Raw genomic sequence first — 24,851 nt, 5'->3', positions numbered from 1 at the left:
GCCATATCTTCTAAGCTTTTGGTTTGGGGATTTTTTTAACACTTTTCTCTGAATTCAGAAACAAGCTTTTTCTTTTCCTTGTTGCTGAATGAAAAACACATAGCAGTGAGAAAAGTTGCCATTCAAGGCAACAGTAAACTAGTTATACACAACTTAATTTTTAAAAATTGATGTGTATCATACAACATTTTTCTTTGATGTTTTTCCATAGCATCTATTAGTATGGCAATTGTATTAATATTAAAAAGGCTGTCCAGCCTAAAATAAATTCAGCCTGATAGTCTCTTTATTTTAGATACATTCCTTTTTTGTTTCATTTAATTAAAAACAAATGAAACTGATCAAACTAGCTTCATTCTTTTCTAGTTTCTCACTTCCTGATGATCTATCACTATTGCTGTCCTGCTGTGACTGAGCAACAGATACGGCACAGGAAGATTTTTTCATTGGCCTAAAAGTTTCCATGTTATTTCCTCTAATACTTGGTTTTGAGACACTTCTTCTACAAAAAAACAGAACTGAATTAGCATTTCTGTGTTTACAGTATTGTTTCCAATGAATAAAATTTAGTTAGGTCTTTCATTCAGTCCCCCTTGCAGGGACATGAGGATCTTTTTGCTGAAATAAAGTACCTCGCACACAAGTAAAATCTAAGCGTTTTATAAGTTCTGTGATTCCATGTACACAGAAGATCATGCCTGAAGTTTAGGGCCACCTTACCTACATTTTTAAGATGCTAGTACATCTTGGAACTCCTTTATTTTTCTTGTCTCAGCAGTTCAGGTGTGATTAGTAGGTGTATCTTCAATCTCAAGCCTTTTTTTGTACTGTTCATGCTCCTTGCTAAAAGGTTACTTATTTATTGTTTTTCAGAGGAAATTACTGATGTGCTATTTGACACTATTGGCTCCCCCTTGGCTGTTGCAGCAGGTTATAAAATGTGCCTCCATTCTTGAGAACCCCACAACTTGGACTGGTTGATTAGGCCCTTCAAAAAAGTGCCAATCTGTCCTTCATAAAGGTCTTGTAAAAACTTGTCGTGCATTTATCAGTTCTTGAAAAGATCATGTTTATCACCAGAAAAGGAATAGATCTGATTTAATAGATCAAGGTGAAACTTGTGTGCTCAGTAGCAGTTTTAGGAAATTAAAGAATAAAGCAATAAAGGCCATTGTTAATAACTGCCTAAAACTTTGCTCTGTTCTTAGTCAGTTCAGAGTTTCTCTGTTACTGATGCGCAGGCCTCAATTTGAGGATATATTTTAATGCGCAYGCTCCCTGATGGAATGAAGCTTGGAGCGCGGTGCCAGTGTTAGTTACAGCTCGCTATTAATATAGGAGCAACCATAGAATGCAAATGTTGTATCAGCGGGAATTCCTTGAGGACTTAATGGTTGCTGGGAAGTTTCGAAGCGTGTCTCAAAAAGGCCCTTATTTCCCTTCTAATTGAGAGGAAATCTTGATACTGTTATAGCTCTTCAGTGGCTGTGAGAACATAAGGGAAACCTGCAAGCTTGTTTGAAGCTTCTTCAAGGCTCTTCTTGAGCCCTCTTTGAGGGGGGAAAAAGGGAGCTTGACATTATGTTCCAGTTTCCTTTCTCTGAAGAAATTAATTGGATTGTAATCATGAACTTATATGTTACTCCTCATGGACATCCTGTAAGAATCCTTTGGCTTCTCCCTTTCCAGACAACAGATTTAACAAGAACTTGTGGTTTCGTGATATCTTGCAAAAAAAAAAAAGGCATTTTTATGGTTGATACTACCACAGTACAAGTGGTATGCAGATATCCTGACAGCATATTATTAGCAAAGGTTGCTGACTGGGCTGCTTAAGCTCCCCAGTATCCTCCTCCATCAAATTTYGGGATTTTTGTTATAACAGAAAGGGGGAGGCATTTTTTTGTTGCTAGAGCAGGCACTGGAGATCATCCTCAAAAACTGAACTGTTTCACTCACCAAAGTCTTGCATGGTGAATTCGGTCACTAAGAAGAATGGACCTTGTTGGTGCATGGAGAGAAAATTCAAAAGTAATCACAGCTGTCATGTACTGCGCTCTTAGTAAAATGCGGAGAATTGGCTGACAGTGTCAAAGGTGCTGTGTGGACTACGACAGAGCCACTGTGACATGTCACAATTTCTTGTGATACAGCATTATGACAAGGTAACTCGGAAGTGAAATCTTGTCACCATCATACTGTCATCTTACCTGTCCTCTGCCTGAGTGAGTGCATTTAAGATGGCACAGAGCTCAGGGGAGAAGAAATGTTTTTCCGAAGCAACATTAAAATGAAAAGGTTGATTGTGTGTTGGTCTAATTATGCAGTTACGCTTGCCTGAATTCCCCATTCCCAAAGTGGTATGCAGTTACAGACAGCAAGCTTGCACTGAGAATGTAAGCGTGTGTGTTTGGTTTCAGAGGAGCTGCCAGATCTAACCACAAATATTTAAGGTGGTCAGGCAGGAATGGGCTCCTTAAACCCTGAAGTCCATGATTTTGTGTTCGAAGAGTGCACAGTTTTTAAACTAATAGAATTTGTGGCACCTGAGAACAGCTCTGCTTTTTAATGCATTGAGCATAGAATGGAAGCCTTTATAAGGGACTTCAGTTCAACTGAGAGCCAAATTACATTTGTACAGTGCCAGAGTACTATAATTTCATGGATGAGTTTTTTAGTAATATGTAGAAAATGTTATTGTGGGCCGTTTTTTTAAGGACAATTATTTCTAAATAGCCAAATGTTGTAGGATTGGTAGCAAGATGAACCCTTCCTGAGAAGGGACTGAGGAAGCCGACTAACTTTAGAGGTATTTAAAACAAAAGCTGCATATAGTGAAAGGATACTGAGTGCTGGCAAAGCATGCTGGATTGACGTTTTGGAAACTGAGCCTTCTGTCCAAAAAGCAGGTTCAGCAGAAACTCTGTGAGCTTCCCCAGAGGTGGTTCGGGATTTCATTGAACTGAAAGAGTTGTCCCTGTGAACAAGACGAGTCTGGAGTTTCTGTGGTCTGTTCAGGTCTTCCTATTTCAACCTGATGGCAGAATTGCCAAGTGGTGCTAAATAATTGCCGCTTTTATGGCAATACTCGAGTCACGAGGAGCTGCACTGAAGCAGGTTGTTCCAAGTTGCAGCAGTGTGATAAGCAGCTGGCTAAGAGAGCGGTCCACCGGCTTTCCAAATGGTCAGTCACTGTCAACTGTGTCCCAAAGCTGTTTAACCTGCCAGTGGTCGAGAATCGGTGTGGTCTTTTGGCCTGTGGAGAAGCAGATCGTGAGAAGTCTAGGGGAAATGAGCCCCAAGGCAGGAACAAACATCCATCTGGGCCTTGCGCAGCAGAAAGAGTCAGAGTGGATTTCTGAGCGTTAGACATCCTTGGTTTGCTAAAATATGGTCTAGTGGGTTGTAAGCCATAGTTTACATATGAATCCTCTGGTTCTTGACCCAGCATTTTTCACTCGCTGATTCGTGCTCTGAAGAGAGGGAAAATAGTCTTTTTTCATTGCTGTCAAGGTAGTGACTTTCTGAGTACTTGGCAAGTTCCTACAGAAGAACATTCCAGCAAAATAAACAGTCGTAGAAGCTTTGCTGGAACTTCACGTTGCTTCTTTGCCTAACGCCATATAGTTTTTATTCCTAGACAGGCAAAACAATCGTAAATACTGAACAGAGAAAACTATACTGTCATTTTCTGAAAAGCATGACTGTGCCTCAGGATTTTGCAGGGTTCCCCTAGGATGGCTCTGCCAGTTGCCATCTGGATTTTTTGCAGCCATGTGTGTACATTAGTTTCAAACTACCTGTCATTCAACTGGCAAGGAAAGAGCTGAATGTTATAACTAGTATGTCAGAAGGTCTGGGCTCAGAGAAAGCAATCAGAATAATTTACATTTGCGCAAGCTTTTTTTGTGTCAGATAGTTTGTGAAGGTGCCCAGAGGTACGTTACCTGTGAACACCCAAGGAAAATACCTGTGAATTTCATTTGAAATGTCTCTCTTCTACTGAGGTAGAGAGGAAGCATGGGAGGTTGAGACTGATCTATCTCATAAGAGTATTCTGTATTACTGCAATGTATTCAGGCAGCTGTGCACTGACATCACAGCTGAAGCAATCTGTAGGTTTTGATCCATTAGGCCTCTGTGGTTTAAAACAACAAAACAAAATTTAAAAAAGAAAGAGAAAGAAAGAACCACAAGTGCTAACCATTGCACACAGTTAGATTTGACTTCAGCTCGTGACAAAAAGTCCATGCTGCATTGCATTTGATTTGAAGGATAGCTACAAAGACAGTGTAGTGATCCGGTGGTTCAGGTGTTTGAAGATCTCTGATTTGAGCATGGAGAATGGCCACTGTGGAGCGAATGTCACAGCCCAACTTTGGGAATTCAGGTTTTTCAGATACCTTTGTGTGCTCCTGCTGATACCGTCCCTCAGTAGTTCAGGACTAACTTGCTGTGACAGTGTTTGTTGAAACCTTTCAATTTGAACACATTTTGGAAAATTTGAGGAAGTGAGTTTTGAGTTTAGATACTGGAGGATTTAAACCAAATACTTTTTTGTTATTTGGGCCTTCTGCAGCTTTCAATTTGACTTTCACTAAATGTATTTTTGTCTTGTGTTAGAGGAGGGATTCTTTAAGGAAGCATGCATAGTAGATTTGTATCCTCTTATGCAGAAGAGATTACTCAGTGAAGGATACATATTTATCTATGCAGGGACAAAAGCATTCTATTTGAAATCTCTAGTTGAATAATTCTGAGGCTGAATATTGCATTCTGACAAACAGTTTGCAAAGGGACCAAAAGTCAAGAATTTCTTGCTAAAATAATTAATATCAACTCAAATTAGAAAAAATCATTACCTGCTTGAGAGTGAAAGGAAAACATTCAAGTGGGGTTTTTGATGGTTCTCCCATCTGATTTGATTGTATGGTCAGGTGCATCTCTTAATTCAGTCGGTGATTCCTTTTCCTTCCAGAATTATCCCATTTGTCCGTCCCGTGCGCTATGAAGATGTGCAACAGAAAGTGAAAACAGCCTTTGGCCAGCCACTGGACCTCCACTACATGAACAATGAGGTACAGAGGGTTGTTATCAACACTCAAAACATATAACGACCTCTCTAGATGACACCTCCTTTCACCATCCCAAATTCTAAGCCCTAAAGTTTAACTTTCAGTTTTGCCCTCTAATAGGAACCATAACTGAATCCCTCTGCTCCAGAGGGAAACTTTTTGATACTGACAAAACATCACGCTGGCGTCCGTCTGTACTACGAACGTCAGCCTCTTGCTTCATCCTGCCAGTGTTGTTTGGGAGACTGTCTTGGGGAAGCGCAAAAGGCATTTGAAGTATTTTGACTGCTGAAATCAACTACTGCAGGCAGAGACACGTACAATCCAAGGACTGCAGGCAGTCCCAAAGGCATTGCTTTAGTTATCCCGTAGCAGAGAGTTGGGACTTTGTTTGTCTTGTCTGATTGCTGACCAGAGGCAGCCATCTAGCCATTTATAACACATCTACCTCCTGCTGGCTGCAAGACTTCTTGCTTATTGCCCAGCTGGTAGGCAAACAACCAAACAACAGGAGTTAGAGAGTAGGGGAAGCTGTCTGGTATGTGGTGCCRGAGGGGAGCTGTGGGCACTAATTGGTAAAGCAAGTGGCATGAGGAGTAGCACATGTCACTAAGGAACGGGCCTGGTCTCTGTTAATCTAAAGTATTTTCTTGGCTTACTCGCTCTGGACACCCTGGCTTTTCCTTGGCTTTTGTCATGGTGTTGCCCCCCCACTGTTGGGAACTGCATCCCTCGTGAAAGGGATGCAAAACTCCATTCACCAGTAGAAATCTGACAAAAATGAAATTAAAGTGGTTCTTTAGTGTTAATAACTTGCTCACATTTTGAGTTGTGGGCTGTAGAATAGAGGGCCTCTGAGCATAATTTCATGGGGTTTTATTAGCAATCTTCAAATTCTTTTCTGATTCCCTCTTTAAAAGTCTTAATCTTCCTTGTATTCGTCTCTTATCTGAAACCATTTTTCACTTGATTGTTAGGTCTGGATTCATAAATATTCTGAGACAATGTTCTCATCAGGGAGACAAGAGCCTGTCTCTGACTTGCTCTTTGCAAGCCAAAAATTCAGGTAGTAATTAATCTTTTTGTGGATGCTGCCATAGGGAAATTTGCATAGGGTCAAACAGTCTTAGGTGGTGTGGGAGGAAAACCCCTTATTAAAGACGGTATTGTGATGAAAATTTGTGGGATAATTGAGCAATTGGAAACTTTATCTTATATTCTGATTTTTTTTTTCTAATGTTTGTTTAAATTTCTATTATACAAGTAGACTCATACATTTTTCTGTCTTTGCTTATAATTTTTTCTGTTCTGTATTTTGCAGTTATCTATTCCTTTGAAAAATCAAGATGACCTGGATAAAGCAATAGATCTCTTGGACCGAAGCTCTAATGTGAAAAGCCTGAGAATATTACTACTGTCTCAGGACAGAAACCATGTAGGTAACAACTTCCATGGCACTGCAGTAAAAGTGAAGGCTTTTACCTTTAAGTTCTGAAATGTAGCAGTATTCTGCTGCAAAAGGGTAATATTCATTAGTAAGGTTGCTGTGCTTCATGCACACGCATGCATATGTTTATCCTCTTTGCTTTGGCTAAGCTATAGGTATTGAATTTTTTTTTTTTCTCCCCCTTGTTTCACCAGGTGTTTAGGGACTAAAACATTGAACAGAGGGTTTTTTTTAAGCTGTAATTATGAAGGACACTTATTTAGAATACCCAATGACTGTATCCAGAAAGCACTTAATGAGTTTGGTTCACAGAGAGCTTTTTATAGTTTTGATTGATAGCACAGTGTCAAAACTGCTTGTAATAATCCTGTCTTTAAGAAAGCACAAGTCATTCTTGAAGACGTGTTATTAATACCTTTTTCTGGATGGGAAGCCTCAGGACACTTCCTAATGACTTTTTTCCTATCTGTAGTTTACTGGTTTGAATCYAGCCTTACTCTGTAGAAATTAAGTTGCTTTTACCTAATGATGAGACATATTCACAGCTAAGATGAATTTGATTGCCTTGGTTCACTTTCCTACAGCACAGGGAGCTGTGGCAATGAGTTTCAATGTCATTTTCACTTTTCAGCAGAAAAGATCATAACAGGAATAGTTATGCCTTTAAGTGAGGCTCCCAAAGCTGCCTGTTTTGGGGAGTGAACTGAACCAGGAATTGAACAGGGCAGAAAGTGTCAGAAGTTTCTCTTGTTGCTGATCTGCAGCTGGAGAACTTTGTCAACTGAGGCTGTTAAACCAATGTCTTTTATCAGCCTTGAGGTCATATAGCTTTTAAAGCCAAAGACCTTGATTGCTTAGATATTTTATTTGCAAATTACCAAATTCTCTTGAATTGCATGACACAAGAAGCTACCCTGATCTTGAAAGCTATGTTGATAGCAGCTTATCAGCCTTGAATGTTTCATCCCTTTTCACATTCTGCAGGCTGTGGGCTCAGGCTCTTGGAAGAATCACACCTGTAATTCTTGGAACTGTCAAGAGAACTTAGATATACTTCTCATTATTTTGAATTTGATAACCCATGTTAATCGAAACATGAACACCTTCAGGTGCATTAACAGCACTTTCCCRAATGACTGAATGCCAAAAGCTGGAAGGGTATAGGAGAGGGGTTCATGCTGTTCCTTGTCCTGTGCCCTTTCCCTACACATTCGTTACTGGCTGTGCTCAAGACAATACTTGGCAAGAAGGACTTTGGTCTGACCTAATATAGCCAGACTTATGTTCTGTGGTGCCAGGAAATGCTCTGTAAAAGGTGGCCTCAACTTTTGCTATAACACTGTAAAACAGTCCTCTTTTACAGCCCTCTATTAACTTCAGAGTTTTCAGGCTACAACACAGATGTTAAATGATACTATCCAAACTTTACACAGGCCATCAAAGCCATCCTACAATAAACACTTAGTAAATCTCATCCCTGCACCAGCCAGTAGCCAGTACTGTGGTGTTGCCCTTTTATTAGCTGTTTTTTCCTCTCTTGCTCAAAGCAGAAGCAAACAGCGAAGTCTTCAGTAAGTGCCACTGTTTCCCCCCTCTCCTCCGACTTCCTCTTCATCTCTGAGTTGCCTGACAGGAGAGACCTACATGTGATAAAGCAAAAGCCCACAAGTCTGAAGGAGGCTTCTTGGCTGCATGATCTCATCCCACTGAGGGAGCGGGAAGCATTATTTTTCCTGAAGTACAGGATGCAGATTTTGTTTTGGTTGTGCTCTTTTCTTTTTCTGGTGATGGAAAGGTAATGCCGTGACTTTGGCACAAATATGTGTATTAAAAAAATTAACTTTACAGCAGTAGCTGTGTGACTAGTACTGAGAGTCTGTGTTTGTGAATACCGTTTATATTAATTTCCCTGTGCCTCTTGGTGTGGCTCATTTGTGCTCTTACTTACTTTTTGTTTTCAATCCTTTCTTTCTGTTTAGAAACTAATGGGAAGAACTGGTTAAGTTGAACATCTAGAGAACTAGGGCCAGACCACCAATGTAAATGGTGTGACCTGTGCACCCTTTATTCAGCCCCCATGAGTTTATTCAGGATAGAGTCTGTGCAACCCAAGACTTCTTTTTTTTCTCTTTTTTTCTTTTTTTTTTCTTTTAAACCAGCCCCCCCTTATTCTGCACAAGAGAAAGATTTTGCTCATTAAATGAGCATTGTTCAATACTTTACCTTTTTCATTGTACAGCCTCATGCCTTATTTACCACATGCTATTCAAATGATTTTCAGCAGACAGCATTTATTTCCTCAGGGTCTTTTTGTCTCTGTTCATCCCAATAAAATGAGTGCTCTACAAGCATTAGTTAATTTTTACAACCCACAAGAGAAAGGGAATATTATATTGTCTCGTAAAACTAGGTGCGTTGGGGCAGCAAGATTAAAATCAAAAGTATCCCCTAGTATTAAGTACCCACTGTGACGTGCATAGGATCTCATTTGCTTCAGGGAGCTTTGCAGGCCACAGTGTTTTGTATCTTCAGAGCCGTGTGAATCATACTCAGATAATCCATGGTCAGGGTCCGTATTTACAGTGAAATTCAGTCCCGTGTTAAGAGCCCAAGTACCCTGTACTGTCCGTGGAGAGTGCACCGCAGAGGCGTTAGCTGCCTGAAGCTGCAGTCTGAATATCCCTGGGCGAGCACCCAGTGGAGTCTGGTTTAAGGAAACGGCCTTGCGGTTTCTCTGTGACAGAGCTGTGTGTAACTGTGGTCCAAGGAGGGCAAGAGTCCTCCTGGGCAGCATCCTACTGCCTGAATTGCAAAGCCATCCTCCCTCTTCCTAAAAAGCACGTTTGAGTCACCCCTTCCATCTTTCTCAACAAATGAGGCAGGAGTCCTTTGACATGTCTCCTTTTGCTCCGCTTTCTGCTCTGAACGAGATGAAGGCACCGTAGAAAAATAGCCTTTAATGAGATTATTTGCACCTAAGCTCAGGGAGGGATGAATGAAGGAGACACAGGCAACATTAATTTTGGCATCTCCACAGCGAGAGCGCAGGATTCACCCCTTGTCTCTGCCAGCTGAGACGGCTGACGGCAATTGTAGGTTCTTCCATGGCCTGGTCTCAAAGCGTGGTACGGGCCCCTTTCCTGCTGGTTTCACAGACACTTGCTAATGGAAGACAAACACTGAGACTCGTCAGTCCTGCGTTCGGTTCCTGGCAGGAGGGGAATGTGCTCTAGTTGTTTGACTCCTGTTTCCCACAGTGATTGGGAAGCTTGTTCTGTTCCTGCCTTTCTTGTTTCTCTTCTGTGAAATAATAAGATTTCAGGCTCTGGGGCTGTCTCTCCATTACGTTCTTGCTACTAAATATAATGATATTTTTGAAACTGTGGCCAGACTGCTTGAGCTCCTCAGTCTCATTTTCTTTTTCTCATTTTACCCAACAGACCAGTTCCTCACCCCATTCTGGACTGCCCAAACAAGTCAGGATTAAAACTTCCCAGTCGGTGGGGGACGTGAACACACCCTATCAGCAGCCAGAACCCAGAAGTAGGCATCTGTCTGTCAGTGAGTATTTTGGCCACTTCTGCTCTCTTTGTTTTGTGAAACATATCTTTCAGGCACTAGTATTTATGGTATAGAGTTTGTGAAACCCTTGAGAAATTGAAAGGTTATTCTAGGACAAGGCAGTTCATTTTCAAAGGCTCTAAATGTGTTTATGATAGAATGTTTCAAAGTTCCTTACTAAGTTGTTGAACAGCTGAGGAGCTGCTAGAGAGGATGTCCTACAGCCAGCTTCATTGAGGTTAGATGTTTGGAAAGCTTACGTGAGTCCATTAAGCCTTTTTTATTTAGATTGGCAATTTCAGTTCATGAAATCTAGATTTCTTTTCTGCTTTTTTATTTGATGTTGGGCTTTGGAAACTGTACTAGCTCCTCTAATCAGCGTTTCACTGGTAGTACAGGAATCGCCACCATATCTAACCAGTGTGCTACGTAGTGAGTTCCCTTACCTTTTGCTATGGTAATTACCAGAGGACTAGAGCAGAAGGTTCCTATGATAGGTGATTGGGGCAGCTGCGCAAAAACAGTAACAAAAGTCAGTTATACGTGCCTCTGCCTCATTTCCTTTGTGTTTCTGTTAGCTTAGTGAATTCACATTTAGTGGAAAGGTCCATGTAAAACTCCTGTAATGCAAATCTAAACCTGTGATTGCCAGATGTTATCAACTCTCATAACTTCTTCTAAAGTTAAGGCATTCAGCATTTTACAGGAAGGACTTACTAACTGTATATACAGCTTACACAACATACGATGCACTGTTTAGAGCAGCCACACACATGCATGTTTATTTTTAAGGCTTTCACCTGTGGTAGATCTGGCTGAGTTGTGCCAATTTGTCTGCGTTATCCCCTTGTATGACTATAACGTTCTTTTCAAATCTGTGGATGAAAGAAGGTCAAAGCTGTAAATTTTTTATGTGGGAAAAACTAAAACATCTGAGACTCCTTCTAAGATTTTGGGGTCCAACAAAAAAAGTCTGTGGTTTAGAATCTGGCTTCTTTGTGTAAAACCTCAGTGCACAGTGAAGCAGCAGGTAGGAGGCGAGCTATAACAGGGATCTGCACTGCAAAGGCTAGAGCCTAAGGTGGTGTTCTGTATAGATGACTTTCTCCCTAAAAGTGAAAAAAGCTGAAGTCTGCTGGAAACAGCAGCAGCAGCTGGCTTTGTTTCGTCTGTTTGTTTTAACAGATATTTTAGGGCTTATCAGACCCACTGCTTCAGGTGATAGGTGCTGCAAATCACGAGGCCAGTACCAGGAGCTGGGAGCTGTCAGCGCTCGTGCGTTTCCAAGCTCTGAACCAGCTCCCTTTGCAGAAGAGGGGTGCCTCGGTTTCGTCAGCTGTAAACTTGAGGGGTAATCCTAACAGGATTTTAGGTCAACACTTGCAAATCAATCCTAGCGCCAAATAACAAATCTGATGAAACTAGAACCAATAGTGTCCATAATGGGTGGTGTAAACAGGAGTCAGGTCCACACTGTCCTGACCAAAACTAACTGGGAGAGGAAGCTCAGCAGGGAAGGGCTTGAGAACTAGACTAGTAGTTCTCTATGTTAGGCTTGTCTAGCAAGCATGTCTGAATCTTGTCTAGAGTCTGCTGATCCCCTTCTATTCAGTTTGCTTTTGTGAAGTAGCAAACAAAAGCCGAAAGCTTGTGAAGTACATGCCTGAAACTGGTACAGAAAGGGTCTTCCTTTCTCTCGCTCGCTCTCTCTCTTTTTTTTTTTTTTTTTTGCATATTAACTTAAACTAGAGCAACATTCCTCGGAACTATGAAGAAAGCAGTGGTATCCATGCTTGTCTGAACATTACATTTCTTTTTTTCACAGACAAATTCAATGCCAAAAGTATTTATTTTTTTAAAAAAAAAATCTTTCTCCTCTATTGGCATTCTAAGATATCCAAATAATGATGCCAAAGCTAACAGACTGTGCTGAGTGTCTGTCGTGGGTAAACTGTATAGTAATGAGGGGCCCCTTCTGTATTGCTGTTGCACAGTCTCTATTCTCTTATCCCTGCTTATGGACACTTTCTGATAAGCCTGTCATTCATCAATCAAGAAAGTGTGAGTTTTATTTATTTTATGAACATGTCAAAGTAGCAGACTGCTACCTTATTAAGAGATCCAGAAGGGTTCCAGTTCTGTCAGAGGTCCGATAGTATTTTGGCAATAGATCAGTCTTAAATCAATTCCTTCTTCATTCTCTTTTCCCATCTTTGATTTTGGAAAGAGAATGTACTCCAGTTTCCTAGAGTTTCAGGCACAGAAACTTTCCTATTCATACCACATGACGAAATGAAAGTTGAAAACGGCATTCAACGAAAGTTGTTTGCATGCAGAAGATCTACCTGCGTAATTCCTGTATTCTAAAGTGGATAGGCCTCAAGCCTGCTGTCACCAGTTCAGAGGTTTGGAAGTAAAATAACTTCTATTTAAAAAAAAAAAAGTTGCCAAGCATTCTGGCAGCACTTGTGTTTTTTCCACTCACTTCCTTTGATATACATTGATTTAGTGCCGACTTCCTTTTCCTGCCCAGTGATGGTGGCCTTTCCACAATAGCGGCTGGGCTGACGCCAGCGGGACTTGGGCTCCCTTCAGCCAGCCATGGCATTGTATCGGAAAGAGTGAAAGTGTGCTCCCGTGACTCAGTGCAGCCACAAAGCACGCTCTCTTGTTTATCTCCCCTCCGGTTGGCTTGCAGTGTCATGTGAGCCCCACAGTGTTACTTGGAAAATCAGGTAGTAACTCTAAGCAATAGATTTTTGCATGCAGTCCACCACCCTACGCACACCAAGCCATGCCGCTGTGTTTTCCTTCTGCACTTCTCCAAAAGGTGCACAAACCAGCTTTTGATGAGCTTCTACCAGCATTTGCCTTCCCTCTTTATTACAACAATTTCTGTAGAAAATATTTTCCTTGGGAGAGTATTTGCTGGTCTTTACCCATCTTTCATAGCACCTGAGTACACACAGTTAATTAAAGACAGCATCATAAAGAGCACAGCTTGAGAGTTGATCTTAAAACTCTGTCTCTGACTTCATGAGTGACCTTGAGTAGGTTGGCTGGACCACAGCATTTCCTGGCACTCGCAGTTTGACTTGGTGGGAGCTGCGGGTGCATAGGTCACTGCAAATAAAGGATTTTGTGCCTTCCTGTTTCTAAAGTAGCACCTTCAAGATCTGCAAGGAATAAAGAAATGCTAGGGGTCAAGCTCTTCTCAGTAGGTAGCACAACACAAACTCCTTAGTACCATAACAGATGACTAAAATGTTTTTCTCATCTTTTTGCTCCTAAACATGCTCTCTGTCCTTCTAGCTGTCTCATCTCAAAAACTGCAGAACTGACCTCCGTGGTTTTTTCCCAAGCTGGTTGTACTGTTCCAGTTTCACACAGTAAGACAGAGGTTGCTGGGTGTATTTACAAAGGTAACACAGTGCTGCTGTAGGATTTTTAAATTGCTCAGTGTCAGTATAATTAGCTCAGCTGATGATAACTAGCAGGGACAGTACTGTCATTCAAGGTAGATGATACTAGTTGAGGCAAACTTCTAACCAGGATAGAAGGTTGGTTGCCTTGACAAGTGTTTTGTTTAGTGGAGATTAGCAGCAGAGCAGAGTTTATGCCCCTGTCAGAAAGCCAAGGATTCCTGGAGTCTTGGCCCATTCCAGTCTGCCTTTCCTGAGATGCTGAAATTATGCTTGGAGTGTTGGGCAGAAGAGGGTAGAGATAGATGACTGCTCTGTTAGGAGCTTCACCAGCAATCTTCTCAGTCGTCTCTGCTTTTTGATGTTGTACCTCTCAGTTCTGTGTGTGTCCAGGCTGTAAGGTTCACTCCAGAATGCTGTAATCATTGAGTTCAAGCAGTAGAGGTGAATGCTTTGACGTTATGTACGTGCTTGTGCAGTCTCGTTTCGGTAGGCCTATATACCAAAAGTGTCCTCCTTTCTGACCCAGCTTCCCAGAACACAGGCCGAAGTTCACCACCCCCTGGGTACGTTCCAGAGAGGCAACAGCGCATTGCTCGGCAGGGTTCCTACACCAGCATAAATAGCGAAGGCGAATTCATTCCGGAAACCAATGAACAGTGTGTGAGTATGAGCACTAGGGTGAAGAAAAATAAGTGCAGCTATTAAGGAACTTGCTGCTGCTCTCTGGGCAGAATATTCAGTAGCTGGAGTTGCATTAGCAGCTGCTAATATTGCCTTGTTCACTTAAACTGTGCTCCAGACTTGTTTGTGTATGTGTAAATGCAAAGCCTTTTTCGGACTGCCAGAGGCAGTTGCTGTGCGTATTGTGCCTTGTCTCTCCACCTCTGAATGAGCCCCACAGTTTTGCTATGCATTATGCGTATATGCTCAGGTTTCCTATTATCAGGTTGATATGACCCTCTTGCATTTGAAATTGCGGTCTCCGTTTAAAAAGTAGGAAGGAAGGCCAAAGTCCAACTTGCAGGTGAGGACAGCAGCTTCTGTTCCTGAAGTCACTTGGGATTGAAACCCAGCACATTGGCCAACTTGAACCATCATGTTCACATCAGAGTCTGCTGTCATCTGAAGCAGAGCGATGGCTGAAACGTGATATGTCCTTAACTCTAACAAATTATGTGAGAGATAAAGGAAAAACATTCATTCTAAACAGCTTTAGACTCCCCTCTTTGTCTGGACATCCTTCAGGCAAGCAGTAGCGGACTCTGATCCTCTTGCACACCATCTTCTAGGTATTAGGCTGAGCTGATGTTACCATGTGACTTTTCTTGTGTTGCAGATGCTGGACCCTTTAAGCAGTGCTGAAAACTCTGTGTCGGGAAGCTGTCAGTCCTTGGACAGGTCAGCAGACAGGTACAAATATACAAGCTGGTAGAAACTTATATGTGCTCAAATTGAAATGCCAGTTGTACCTATGTGAAAATCTGTTTTTCATCTCATAAGTTTTCCTCGAGAGAAACAGGATCTTATTTCCTACCCAATATCCCAATATATTTCTTAGAAATAGCTACATCTTAAGGCTGTTTTATTTTCTGGCAAAACCATGTATCAACAAACCGGTGCTTCAGTAGTTCTATGTTATAAATACAAAGTTCTAAAGCGTGCCGTTCGTGTGGAGCCTAGACTCTGAGAACATCTGGCTGCAGCGTATTTAAATCCCTTTAAGACAAGGCTCTACTTGTTCATTTAAAAAAAAAAAACTAAAAAACAAACTATTCTAAGGTACGGAAATATATCATTACACTAGATTCCTATGTCCTACAAGATGTAACATTAATTTCAAAGGCAAATAGGGGAGCTCTGCTTGTCACAGTCTAATATGCTCTAGATCCCTCTCTTCCCTTTCTTTACTGCTGATGGTGCCGATCTCATGCAGGTATTAGGAACAGTGCTGCCCTTGAACATCTAAATATGTATGTAGGGAAGGGTATGAATTTGTAGGCAGCTCCCATGTAAAATTTTTAACCTGAAATGTCCAGTTTATGGTTATACATGGAGCCCTAAAAAGAGTGTAATTTCACGAAAACAAATCAAATTTAAGGAATCTAGAAGCCACAAAACTGAATATTTCTCCAATATTTTCTGGAATATTGGGCTTCAGCTGTGTTTTTAAGACTCCTCCAAGCTGATGTCTAGAGGTAGCATATAGTTGTATGTCAAGCACTTGAGGTTTGGTTTTGTAGCCATTCGGCCTCCTCCTAACAGTTTATGGAGTCACAAGGAAGCAGTTACAGTTAACCTGTACATGTGTTCTTTTGTTTTGCTTTTTAGGTAATTTATGTTACCTGTCCCTCTCTCCCCTTTCCCTGCCTGAAATGAAATGAAATTTAAAAAAAAAAAAGCCTTCCTGGTTGTTCCTTGTGGGAGTGGGTATAATCTGGGGAAGCTGATGTTCTTTGTGTAGCCAGAAAAGCATCTCATTTGGGAGTCTAAAAGGTGGATCAGGCTCACTCCCTTTACATTGGGTAGAAAAAAAAAAGCAAATAATTTGGCTTTTGCCCAGATTAAATTTGTGTAATCTCTTGGGAGACTTTGAAAGCCTTCTGCCAGCCAAGGAGCTGTGCTTAGGCTTGCCTGAAGGGCCCTGCTTATTGGGGAGAAACACAAGGGGCTGGTGTTGTAAGCAGCGTTTGTGTTTAGGCCCATCTGCTGTTGGTAGAGAGGAAAGTGAACACAAGTTTTCAGGACAGGAACTCTTACCCCTCATGGAAAACCACCTAGAGCAGTGGTCCCATTCTTTACTGGCCTGTGAGCAGTGTGCTGCAAGCAGTATCCTGTTTTGCTCTTCCTCTTAGCCTTAGTTTTAACCTTCTGTGACATGTGGCTGCAGGAAGACTGGGTCTCAAGCCATACGCTGGGTGCCACTGGCTAAATGGCCCAAACTCTACAGAAAGGATGACTGCTAGCATTGGAAAATTAAGCCTGGTTAGCTGGGGCTTTGCCTGACTTCCCGGTATGGCGTTAATTTATCACAGGGACACAGATTTGAGAATCACCGTTACCAATGTGCAGATATTTTAGCTTGTGTTTAAAGTCCTTGTAGGTTTTTCTCCAGCAAATAGCTGGCAAAGCTTATTTTTGCCTTCTTTCTTTAATAGCCCTTCTTTTCGGAAGTCACGGATGTCACGGGCACAAAGCTTTCCTGATAACAGGCAGGAATTCTCAGGTATGTCAGTGTCCAGTATAAAGAGTATTTGAATTAGACATTTTCTGTTGTTTGTTGACTAGCACCATTGTTTACTGGAATTGTATAAATGAAAGAATTGGGGGTAGGTTGATTGAAAAGCTATCAAATTACTAATTTCTCGCTTCTTCCTGAAAAGCCTGCTGTTACAGGAATGTTCTGTCCTAAGAACTTGTGTACTTTTTGAAGGAGCCTCACTTGCTGTCTCTACTTTCAGATCGCGAGAATCAGATCTATGACAAAGCGGGGAAAGGTGGCACCTACCCTCGGCGCTACAACGTCTCCATGCAGCACAAAGACTACAATGACGGTGAGTATTTTTCAGACCTTGGATTCCAGGCTTGAAAAAGAAGGTGAAGCAATGGCAATCTCCAGGGGAAATGTAACTCCTACTTGAAAAGCCTTGCAGGACCCTAATCCTTGTATGCGCAGCTGGTGCCAGAGATGCTGCTGCCGTGTGTTACACCACATTTTCATAGCAGCCCAAGATGACCTTTTGTAATTCTTTGTTTGCTTTGGGTTTTCCGAGGGTATCCAGCCTGATGATTGACTGCAGAGTTAAGCAGTGAGCATATTTACAAGCCTTGGTGAAACGTAATGGGTTCCTACATCAGGGATTCATTATGCTTTGCTAATTTGCAATACTAGCTAGGTATTCCTGAGTCTTTTAATATAAAATACTAGTGACTTAAAGGATCACATCCCTTGCTAGTCAGATGGCTTAACTGTCATTTGGGTAATTTTATGGAAATTAATTTCTCTGAGTTCCATAGGAAGTGTGGGTTATCGTAATCTTTGTTCCTGGATAGTGTTTGTAGGTTCAAGCATGTTATCTAGAAAGTCATTCTGCCTGCGTAGTTGTTAACAAGCCTTGGAGCTTGCTTGGCAGCCTATAAACCAAATCTTTCCTTTGGAAGGCAAGTTCTGTTTAGATCTTGATGAGGCTACTGGGAAGCACTACTGCACTGAGGGCATTACAAAGTCTTCTCTCCCTTCTACCTTGGGAATGAACCAAAGCTGTACTGAATTCAAGCAACATCAGCCCTGAACTCCCATATTTTTGTATGTTGTCTGTTTGGTGCTAGATTCTGCTTCATGGGAACAGCCCAGAACACGTTTTCTCTCCCTTCTCTTCATTGCTCAAGTTCCAGCTATCATTTCCCATTTGTAAGCATGTTACTTAGAAATTTTATTTTTCTCTTTTCTTCCTCTCTAATCTTTATCACTTCAGGCCGGAGAACGTTTCCCCGGATACGGCGTCACCAAGGAAATCTTTTCACCTTGGTGCCTTCAAGTCGTTCCTTAAGCACCAATGGGGAAAACCTGGGCCTGGCATTGCAGTACCTGGACCCCCGGGGGCGCCTGCGGAGCGCAGACAGCGAAAATGCCCTTGCTGTGCAGGAGAGGAACATTCCCACTAAATGTAAGCAATAGTCCCAGTGCTGGGGGAGAGGCCTCCAGGGGTTAGGGGCAAGGAGATCTGTTAGAGATGAACTCCAGACCCAATGTGTTACCATGGTTTGATTTTAAACAAGCCATTCAAAACCACTTAATTTCGTGGCTCAAAACACATTTCATGTGTTTTGAGATCATTCTGGCTCCCCTATGAGATGAGTTGCCTTGTTGGGAGTTGAGTTGGTTTAGAAGTTGGTGATTTCTTCCTGTGAAATCCTTGATCTAACAGCAGTGGAGGAGGGAAAGTGTTGCTAGTAAAGCATTTCCAGATTTGCATAACCAGGCTGTTTTCTAGTACCTAACATTCTGTTCATAAGGTTTAGCAAATCATATTGTAGTCCACAGTAACATAACTGCGTAAGAAATATTTTAGGGGTTGGTTGTGCTTGAAGTAGTTCAATAGTCACTAAATAAGAACATGTAGTTTTAAAAATACTTTAGTCTCAAAAAAAAAAAAAAAAAAACCCAAGTGCTTATTTCCCCCTTAGTGGTTATCTCAGCTGTGGTCTGTCTGTTTATAGTCTTGTAGTCTTGCACTGGGAGCTGGCCTTTCCTTTAGAAAACATTGGAAATTCAGCTAAGAAGTAGAAAATCTGAACCCTATTGGATCTAGGTGATGTACAGGGTTCTTAAAAAGCAGACAAGCTTGTTTTATTTTCTTGATACATTAACTTCTTATAGTCAGGCTTGTGGATTACAGTTATGTTACAAGTTAAGGACTGTGTTTATTTTACTTACTCCTTAGTAGAAAGATTTACTTCCATATTAATAGCATCCCTGAGTTGTTTGTTTGGGAGTCTGTTATTTAAAAAAAAAAAAGAAAAAGAAAGAAAAGAAACAGCGCATAAGTCATTACTAATGAACTTCAGATATCCTGTACAGTAATTTAAAGATCAAAATAAAGATATTAAACCAGCAGAGTAAGCAAAAAACACACTAAAACCCTGACTGGCAGTAAATCTGACTAAATTAGAGGTGGCAAAGCTAATCTCTTAGCCCTTCTGTATTTTCACACTGTCCAGATGGCTGGTTCCTGTCTTTGTTTTTACAATTTCTTGTTAGATACAACATAATTGGAAGCATCGTGCTGTGTCTGGTAGTGTCATTTTTCAAAGTTAGAGCTAAAACACAGCTCTCTGAATAATATGCTGTGGGATAAAGTGCAGTGTGCAAAACTGGGCTCAGGTGTTAATCTCTGGATCAGGAGACTGCTGTTTGTACAGTACAGTGGCCAGTAAACTAGAATAATAAGAACTCATAATTCCGTGCTGACATAACCTCCTGCTGGGGTATTGGAGACGGCTGCCTTACCCTGTTCTCATGTATATTTTTATTATAGTCTGATCGTTCAGCGTGCGATGAAGATATCTGCACTAACTTGCATTATGGCCTCCACCATATCAATTTCTAGTGGGAATTATGATGTCTAATTTTGTTGCTGTAGAAACAGCCTTCCAGTGAAATCCCTCCTCCAAGAGAAAGAACTCCAAAGTAACCAATGGTTGGCAAAGTACTCAAAAATGATGTCCTTCAAATTGTCCCAGAAGCTTAATATTCATTCCCAGCTGGGTGGGATTGATTTAGCAAGGCTGATCCAGCTCTTCATTCCATGCATGTGCTAACTACAGATCTAGGATCAGAAGACAGTATTTAATTGCTGCCCCATCTCTGGATAGTGATGTTCTCTTGAAATAGTAGAATGAAATTACACCAACCTCGTTTAATAACTTAGAACTTGTCTATAGTTATTTTTGCAAAATGTTCTGCAGTTTTGTTTTAAGGGGACACTGGTCAGCAGGGCCAGGGAGCCTGGACTGCTGGATTCTGTTCAGAGTTCCCCCACTAGCTCCCCGATACTGGAAGAGTCCCTTTCATATTTGTCTCTGTTTCTTCATCTGCAAAGTATATGTTTCAATTCCAGCATGATGAGGATTGATCTTTGAAATGCTCACTGTGGTCTTTCAATAGCGTAGTGAAAAGGGAAATTATTTCTGTGTTTTTTAGCTCCAAGTGCTCCGATAAACTGGCGACGAGGAAAACTGCTGGGCCAGGGTGCCTTTGGTCGTGTGTACTTGTGCTATGATGTGGACACGGGCAGAGAACTTGCAGCTAAGCAGGTCCAATTTGACCCAGAGAGTCCTGAAACAAGCAAGGTAATTCTCTTCAGAGCTACTTTTCTTCATGCAGCCTTTGAGATCCTGTAATGTGCCTTTATCTGTCTGTCCTCGAAAGCTGGCATATTCTTTAGTTTGTACTAGGATTTCAAGTCATGTGGAGAGTTATAGGAGTTATTTAAAAATTACTTTTCCGTATTATTAACTTCAGCCTGAAACTAATATCCATTTTCTGGCTTCATTTTTGGCTCTTCATTCTCAGCTTTTTGGTTTGTTGCCAGGTTACTTGAGGAATACTAGACTGCCCTGTGTTCCTGGTTAGACACGGATGTGAGTGAAACTAAACTCAGAAAGAGTAGGACTTTTAATAAAAAAGCTGCGTGCACTTGCAAAGCCCACTTTATGGGCTTACATGGTAGGTCCTGTATCGAGTGTACCAATTAATCAGGTGCCTGTTACAGCTTCTAAATTTTCCCCATCCTCTAAACAAACTGAACTATCGTGTGTAAATTAATCGAGAACAGTGATATGTGACAACACATTAGAAACAGTGGAGGTGGGAAGGGGCACCTTGCGTGAACATATAGACTAGCACACTTCTGCTTGCACAGTGAATGCAGCTGGAGTGGCTGTTAGGTTCTTTGCCAGTGTTTCAACAATGTATCAGTTTCCCAATATTAAACAAATTCACTTTGATCTGAAATAACCGATCCATGAAGATTTAATTATTCTGATCGTGTGTTGGGAGACTGGTGCCAAGAGAAGTCCTAACTTGGTGAGTTCTAAGTTATACCATGTCTCTGCTGTAAATCAGACAGTAACTCTGAGCCAGGGAAGAACAGGCTGGAATGTGTTTTGAAGGCACTTAAACTCCAAACCTTAAACTATCAGTTGGCCCCATTAAGCTTTTTCCTCTGGTTCCATGGTCTCTGCAGTGGCCAGGGCCTTGTTCCTGAAGAGCTATATCCTCTCTTCAGGTGAGAATTGAATCTGGCAGTTTTCAGTGACAGAGATAACTATAGGGTGGAGAGTGGGACTAGTTTGGGGGGAAACAGTCATTTGTCTTTTCATAAATCGTCCTCCTCCAGTACCTTTGAGGTTTGGCCTATTCATTTTCTGGATTCAGCAAGAACATGATACTTTTCCTGGGCAACAAATATCTCTGATGGAGTCTGAAATTGTTGGATAGCCTTTTTGCCCTTGCACTGCGATATCCTGTTGTCTGTGGCAGGACTAAAGGAGAGAATCAGTTTCGTGCGCATAGCTGCAAATGCTTTGAAGCCAATAAGAGAGGAAGCTATTTATAAGGTTGACTCAAGTAAAACTCATGCGCATAAATCGGGGCAGGAACTGGGTGACCAAAATAGTTAGAAACTCTTAGCGCCTCTAATTTTGCTATCTAATGAATTGAGGTTCCTACAGAAATATTTCTGACAGCTGTATAGCAGTATATTAAGAGCTTTTTCATAATCAAAACTAACCCTTCCCGTCCTCAGGTTAGTGGTGAAAGGAAGGGTTATTTCTGAATTGTAGGCAAAGAATGTTTTCAACTGACTTGGACAAAGCCATTCAGTAAATAGATGACAGAATGAAAACAAGAAACTAAGTTTTTCTGGTTCTAAACCCATATGTGATACTGCCTCTATTCTACTTCTAACTGTTGAAGCTTCTGCAGCAATATTTAACCTGCTTATTATACAATAAGTATTAATCTGAAGCATTGGTAATGTTTGCCTTTCCCAGGAGCTAGGTGAGCCAATCCCATGGATTAGACTGCTTCAGTGTAGCAGTGGTCTTATCCTGACAGTGACATGGACAGAATTAGTGGGATGGAATATTTCCTTGGGCCAGAGCCTTATTTTCTCCTTCAACATCCATAGGAAGTGAGTGCCCTGGAGTGTGAAATTCAGCTGCTGAAGAATCTCCAACATGAACGTATTGTTCAGTATTACGGCTGCCTACGGGATCGAGCAGAGAAGACCTTGACCATCTTCATGGAGTACATGCCAGGGGTAAGAGCTGACCCAAACAGCAGGATCCCAGATCCTGCTGTGATTACCCTATCTATGTAATTTACCTTATGCCCTCTCAGATATTGCCCCTTCTCACGCTGTGCTGTAATACAACCACTTTTTTTTTTTTTTTTTTTTTAAGTGGAAAGCAGGTGTATAGTGAGACAAAAGGGAGAAGCAAAAAAGAAAAAAACACAGTCAAAACTGCTGTGGGAGGAGTGTCCAAGTTTCCTTTTTTTTTTTTTTTTTTTTTTTAAGTGTCTTGTACCTGAAATACATTCTCTTGATTAGTCACTAAAGCCAATTCTTTCCTTCTGTCAAAGTACTTCCAAGAACTTTGGCCAACCCATGAATAGCACTAACTGAATTTGCAGAGTCATGCAGTGCAGCAAATCAGGTTAAAACTGACCGTGAAAAAAGGGAGACTTTTGACCTGGTTCAGTCTAGTGAACTAGTTTGTTGCATGTCTCCACAAACAGTTGTACCAGCACAGCTGAAGGATGGAGGAAGCGGGCAGAACCTCCGTAAGCTATTTTTACAATACAGCCACGTCCTTACCTTTCTCAAAAGGAGCTTCATGGGACAAGATGCTCTGAGAGCCTCACAAAAAGGCTTTAGAGGAGACCAGAATTCAGTACTGTGCTGGATGGATTTATAACACAGTCTCAACTCGTGGGAATTGAATGGAGACTGCGAGACTTGTGGTTTGTCGTTTCTTTGCCAATCCTTTCTGTTTGTTTTTGGTGTAGGGGTCAGTGAAAGACCAGCTAAAGGCATATGGTGCTCTGACGGAAAATGTAACCCGGAAATATACTCGCCAGATTCTCGAGGGAGTCTCATACCTTCACAGCAACATGATTGTGCACAGGGACATAAAGGGTGAGATCAGCTGGTGATTTATGTATATAACACGTGCTCAGAGATCTCTGAAAAAGGAAGCCAAGAGTTAAGAATTCAGTATCTTGGCTGGGGCTTCTGAAAATGACTTTGCTTGAATACTGCCTTGTGGTCTTACCTTTCTGTCCTGATCTTAGAGAAGGTGCTATTCTGGGCTGTGTAAGGACACTTGAGCTGTTCTCTACAGGAAGGCAGTTGGTGGTTATAGTGAGGAGGACTGAAAAGCCTCTAATTCTTAGGGAATGCTCATCTATAACTTCTCATCTTTCTCTCTCGCCCCAGCAAAATGAGGCTGAGTTGCCACCTGAATTTCACTCTCTTACCCCCACCCCCTGCAAGGCATCTTCTTTCTTTGTGGATTCCCTTCTAATTTCCTCTGTGCTTGGCCAAAGTACCATTCCTCAGCTGGTAGACATACCATTTGCCGTAAGAACTCCATGCCTGCTCTTGACAGTCCTGCTTACATCAGGCTCTCCTGACTTGTCCTGCCTCCTCTCTGCAGGAAGCCTCTCTAACCTTCCCGGTACTGCCTGTCTGATTCTCGATCCTTAATCTTGAACTTTCCAATGTAACCCCGTGGAGCCAACCAGTCTCCTTGAGAGCTAATGTCAATAGCTGTGGCAGGCACCGTGCAAATTTTTCCATGCTCTAGAGGGGCAGGAAGGTTTCTCAGTGGAAGAAAAATATCCTCTCGTGCCTGCCTGTAAATCCTCATTGCATCTCCTCTAGGCTGGCAAAGGGAAATGAGCTGCTGATTCTTAAATAACACCTTGTGTACTGATCATGTGGCGCTTTCTACCAAATGAATAACCTATCCGGCTGGAAATCACTAGTCTGTGCCCATCTTCTAAGTCAAACTCTTAATTTGCCTCCCGGGTACTGGATGGACAGGCTTGTTATTCTGAATTCAGCTCTCCCAGTGGTGAAGTGAAATGGTAGAACTGTCTCGTAGCGCAAATGCATTTGATTTGAGGGCAGAGGGGGTTCACATAGGCACCTATCAGATACTGGCAACAAAGGGTTCGCTATCATTTTTCTGCTTTGAAGGAAGAATTGTCTTTTGCTGTCTAAGCAGTAGCTTATGTCTACACACAAGCTATCCTCTAAGTTTGCTTGTTTTCCTGATGTTTCATGTTCAGGACCTCTGACCAAGTGAAGTGGAGATTGACTTGTTTATTGTAGGAGTTCAAAGTGGTTTAATTAGACACATCTGTTAGCCATTGCTTTCTGGTCAGCTGGGTATTCACCAAAGCAGCATCCAAATAAAATCCTTTTCTATACAGCTATGTACTAGCTGAGCCGTTGGCCTGGGGGCCCTGTATAGGCTGTCTGAGCTGTTTACAGACAGTGTTAACAATGACGGTGCTGACTCAGCTCTCATTTCCCCTCCCCCTTCATTTCCTTGTGTTTTTCCCCCTAAAGTTTTTCCCGTTTGCAGCCGTTAGCAATTGGCTTGTCTACAGCCTGAAGTAAAGAAATGATGTTTAGCAGGTCACCTGAGGCTTGATGGGGGAAAAAGCCATACCATGAGCATGGGTATTTCTGGGTTGGATATCAGCTCTCTAGGCTGCGGATCCAACAGCTGGATTGCATGAAAACAGCTGTCTCAATTCTTTTTTTTTTG

General features: G+C 41.7%; 1 protein-coding gene across 10 annotated transcripts in view; it reads left to right on the top strand.

Moving 5' to 3' along the window:
* Positions 1–24,851, top strand: part of MAP3K3 (mitogen-activated protein kinase kinase kinase 3) — a 64,222-nt gene that overhangs the window by 13,676 nt on the left and 25,695 nt on the right. For 8 of the 10 annotated variants that reach the window (XR_003252393.1, XR_003252395.1, XR_003252394.1 and 5 more), the window contains exons 6-16: positions 4,979–5,078; positions 6,397–6,510; positions 9,963–10,083; positions 14,035–14,168; positions 14,845–14,918; positions 16,664–16,731; positions 16,967–17,059; positions 17,981–18,172; positions 20,209–20,357; positions 22,199–22,330; positions 23,080–23,209. Coding sequence is in view for 4 of the 10 variants with exons in the window: in XM_026059191.1 (XP_025914976.1) it covers positions 4,979–5,078; positions 6,397–6,510; positions 9,963–10,083; positions 14,035–14,168; positions 14,845–14,918; positions 16,664–16,731; positions 16,967–17,059; positions 17,981–18,172; positions 20,209–20,357; positions 22,199–22,330; positions 23,080–23,209 (1,307 nt within the window). In the remaining 6 variants the exon portion in view is untranslated. Of the gene's footprint in view, positions 1–883; positions 2,166–4,978; positions 5,079–6,396; positions 6,511–9,962; positions 10,084–14,034; positions 14,169–14,844; positions 14,919–16,663; positions 16,732–16,966; positions 17,060–17,980; positions 18,173–20,208; positions 20,358–22,198; positions 22,331–23,079; positions 23,210–24,851 lie in introns of those variants that run through there. The other 2 variants (XM_026059192.1, XM_026059190.1) reach the window with 2 other exon arrangements.

This window comes from Apteryx rowi, unplaced genomic scaffold (assembly GCF_003343035.1).
Source record: "Apteryx rowi isolate R43461 unplaced genomic scaffold, aptRow1 scaffold_154, whole genome shotgun sequence".
NCBI lineage: Eukaryota > Metazoa > Chordata > Aves > Apterygiformes > Apterygidae > Apteryx > Apteryx rowi.
The sequence above is the reverse complement of the archived record's forward strand: the minus strand, read 5'-3'. Positions and strand labels throughout refer to the sequence as shown.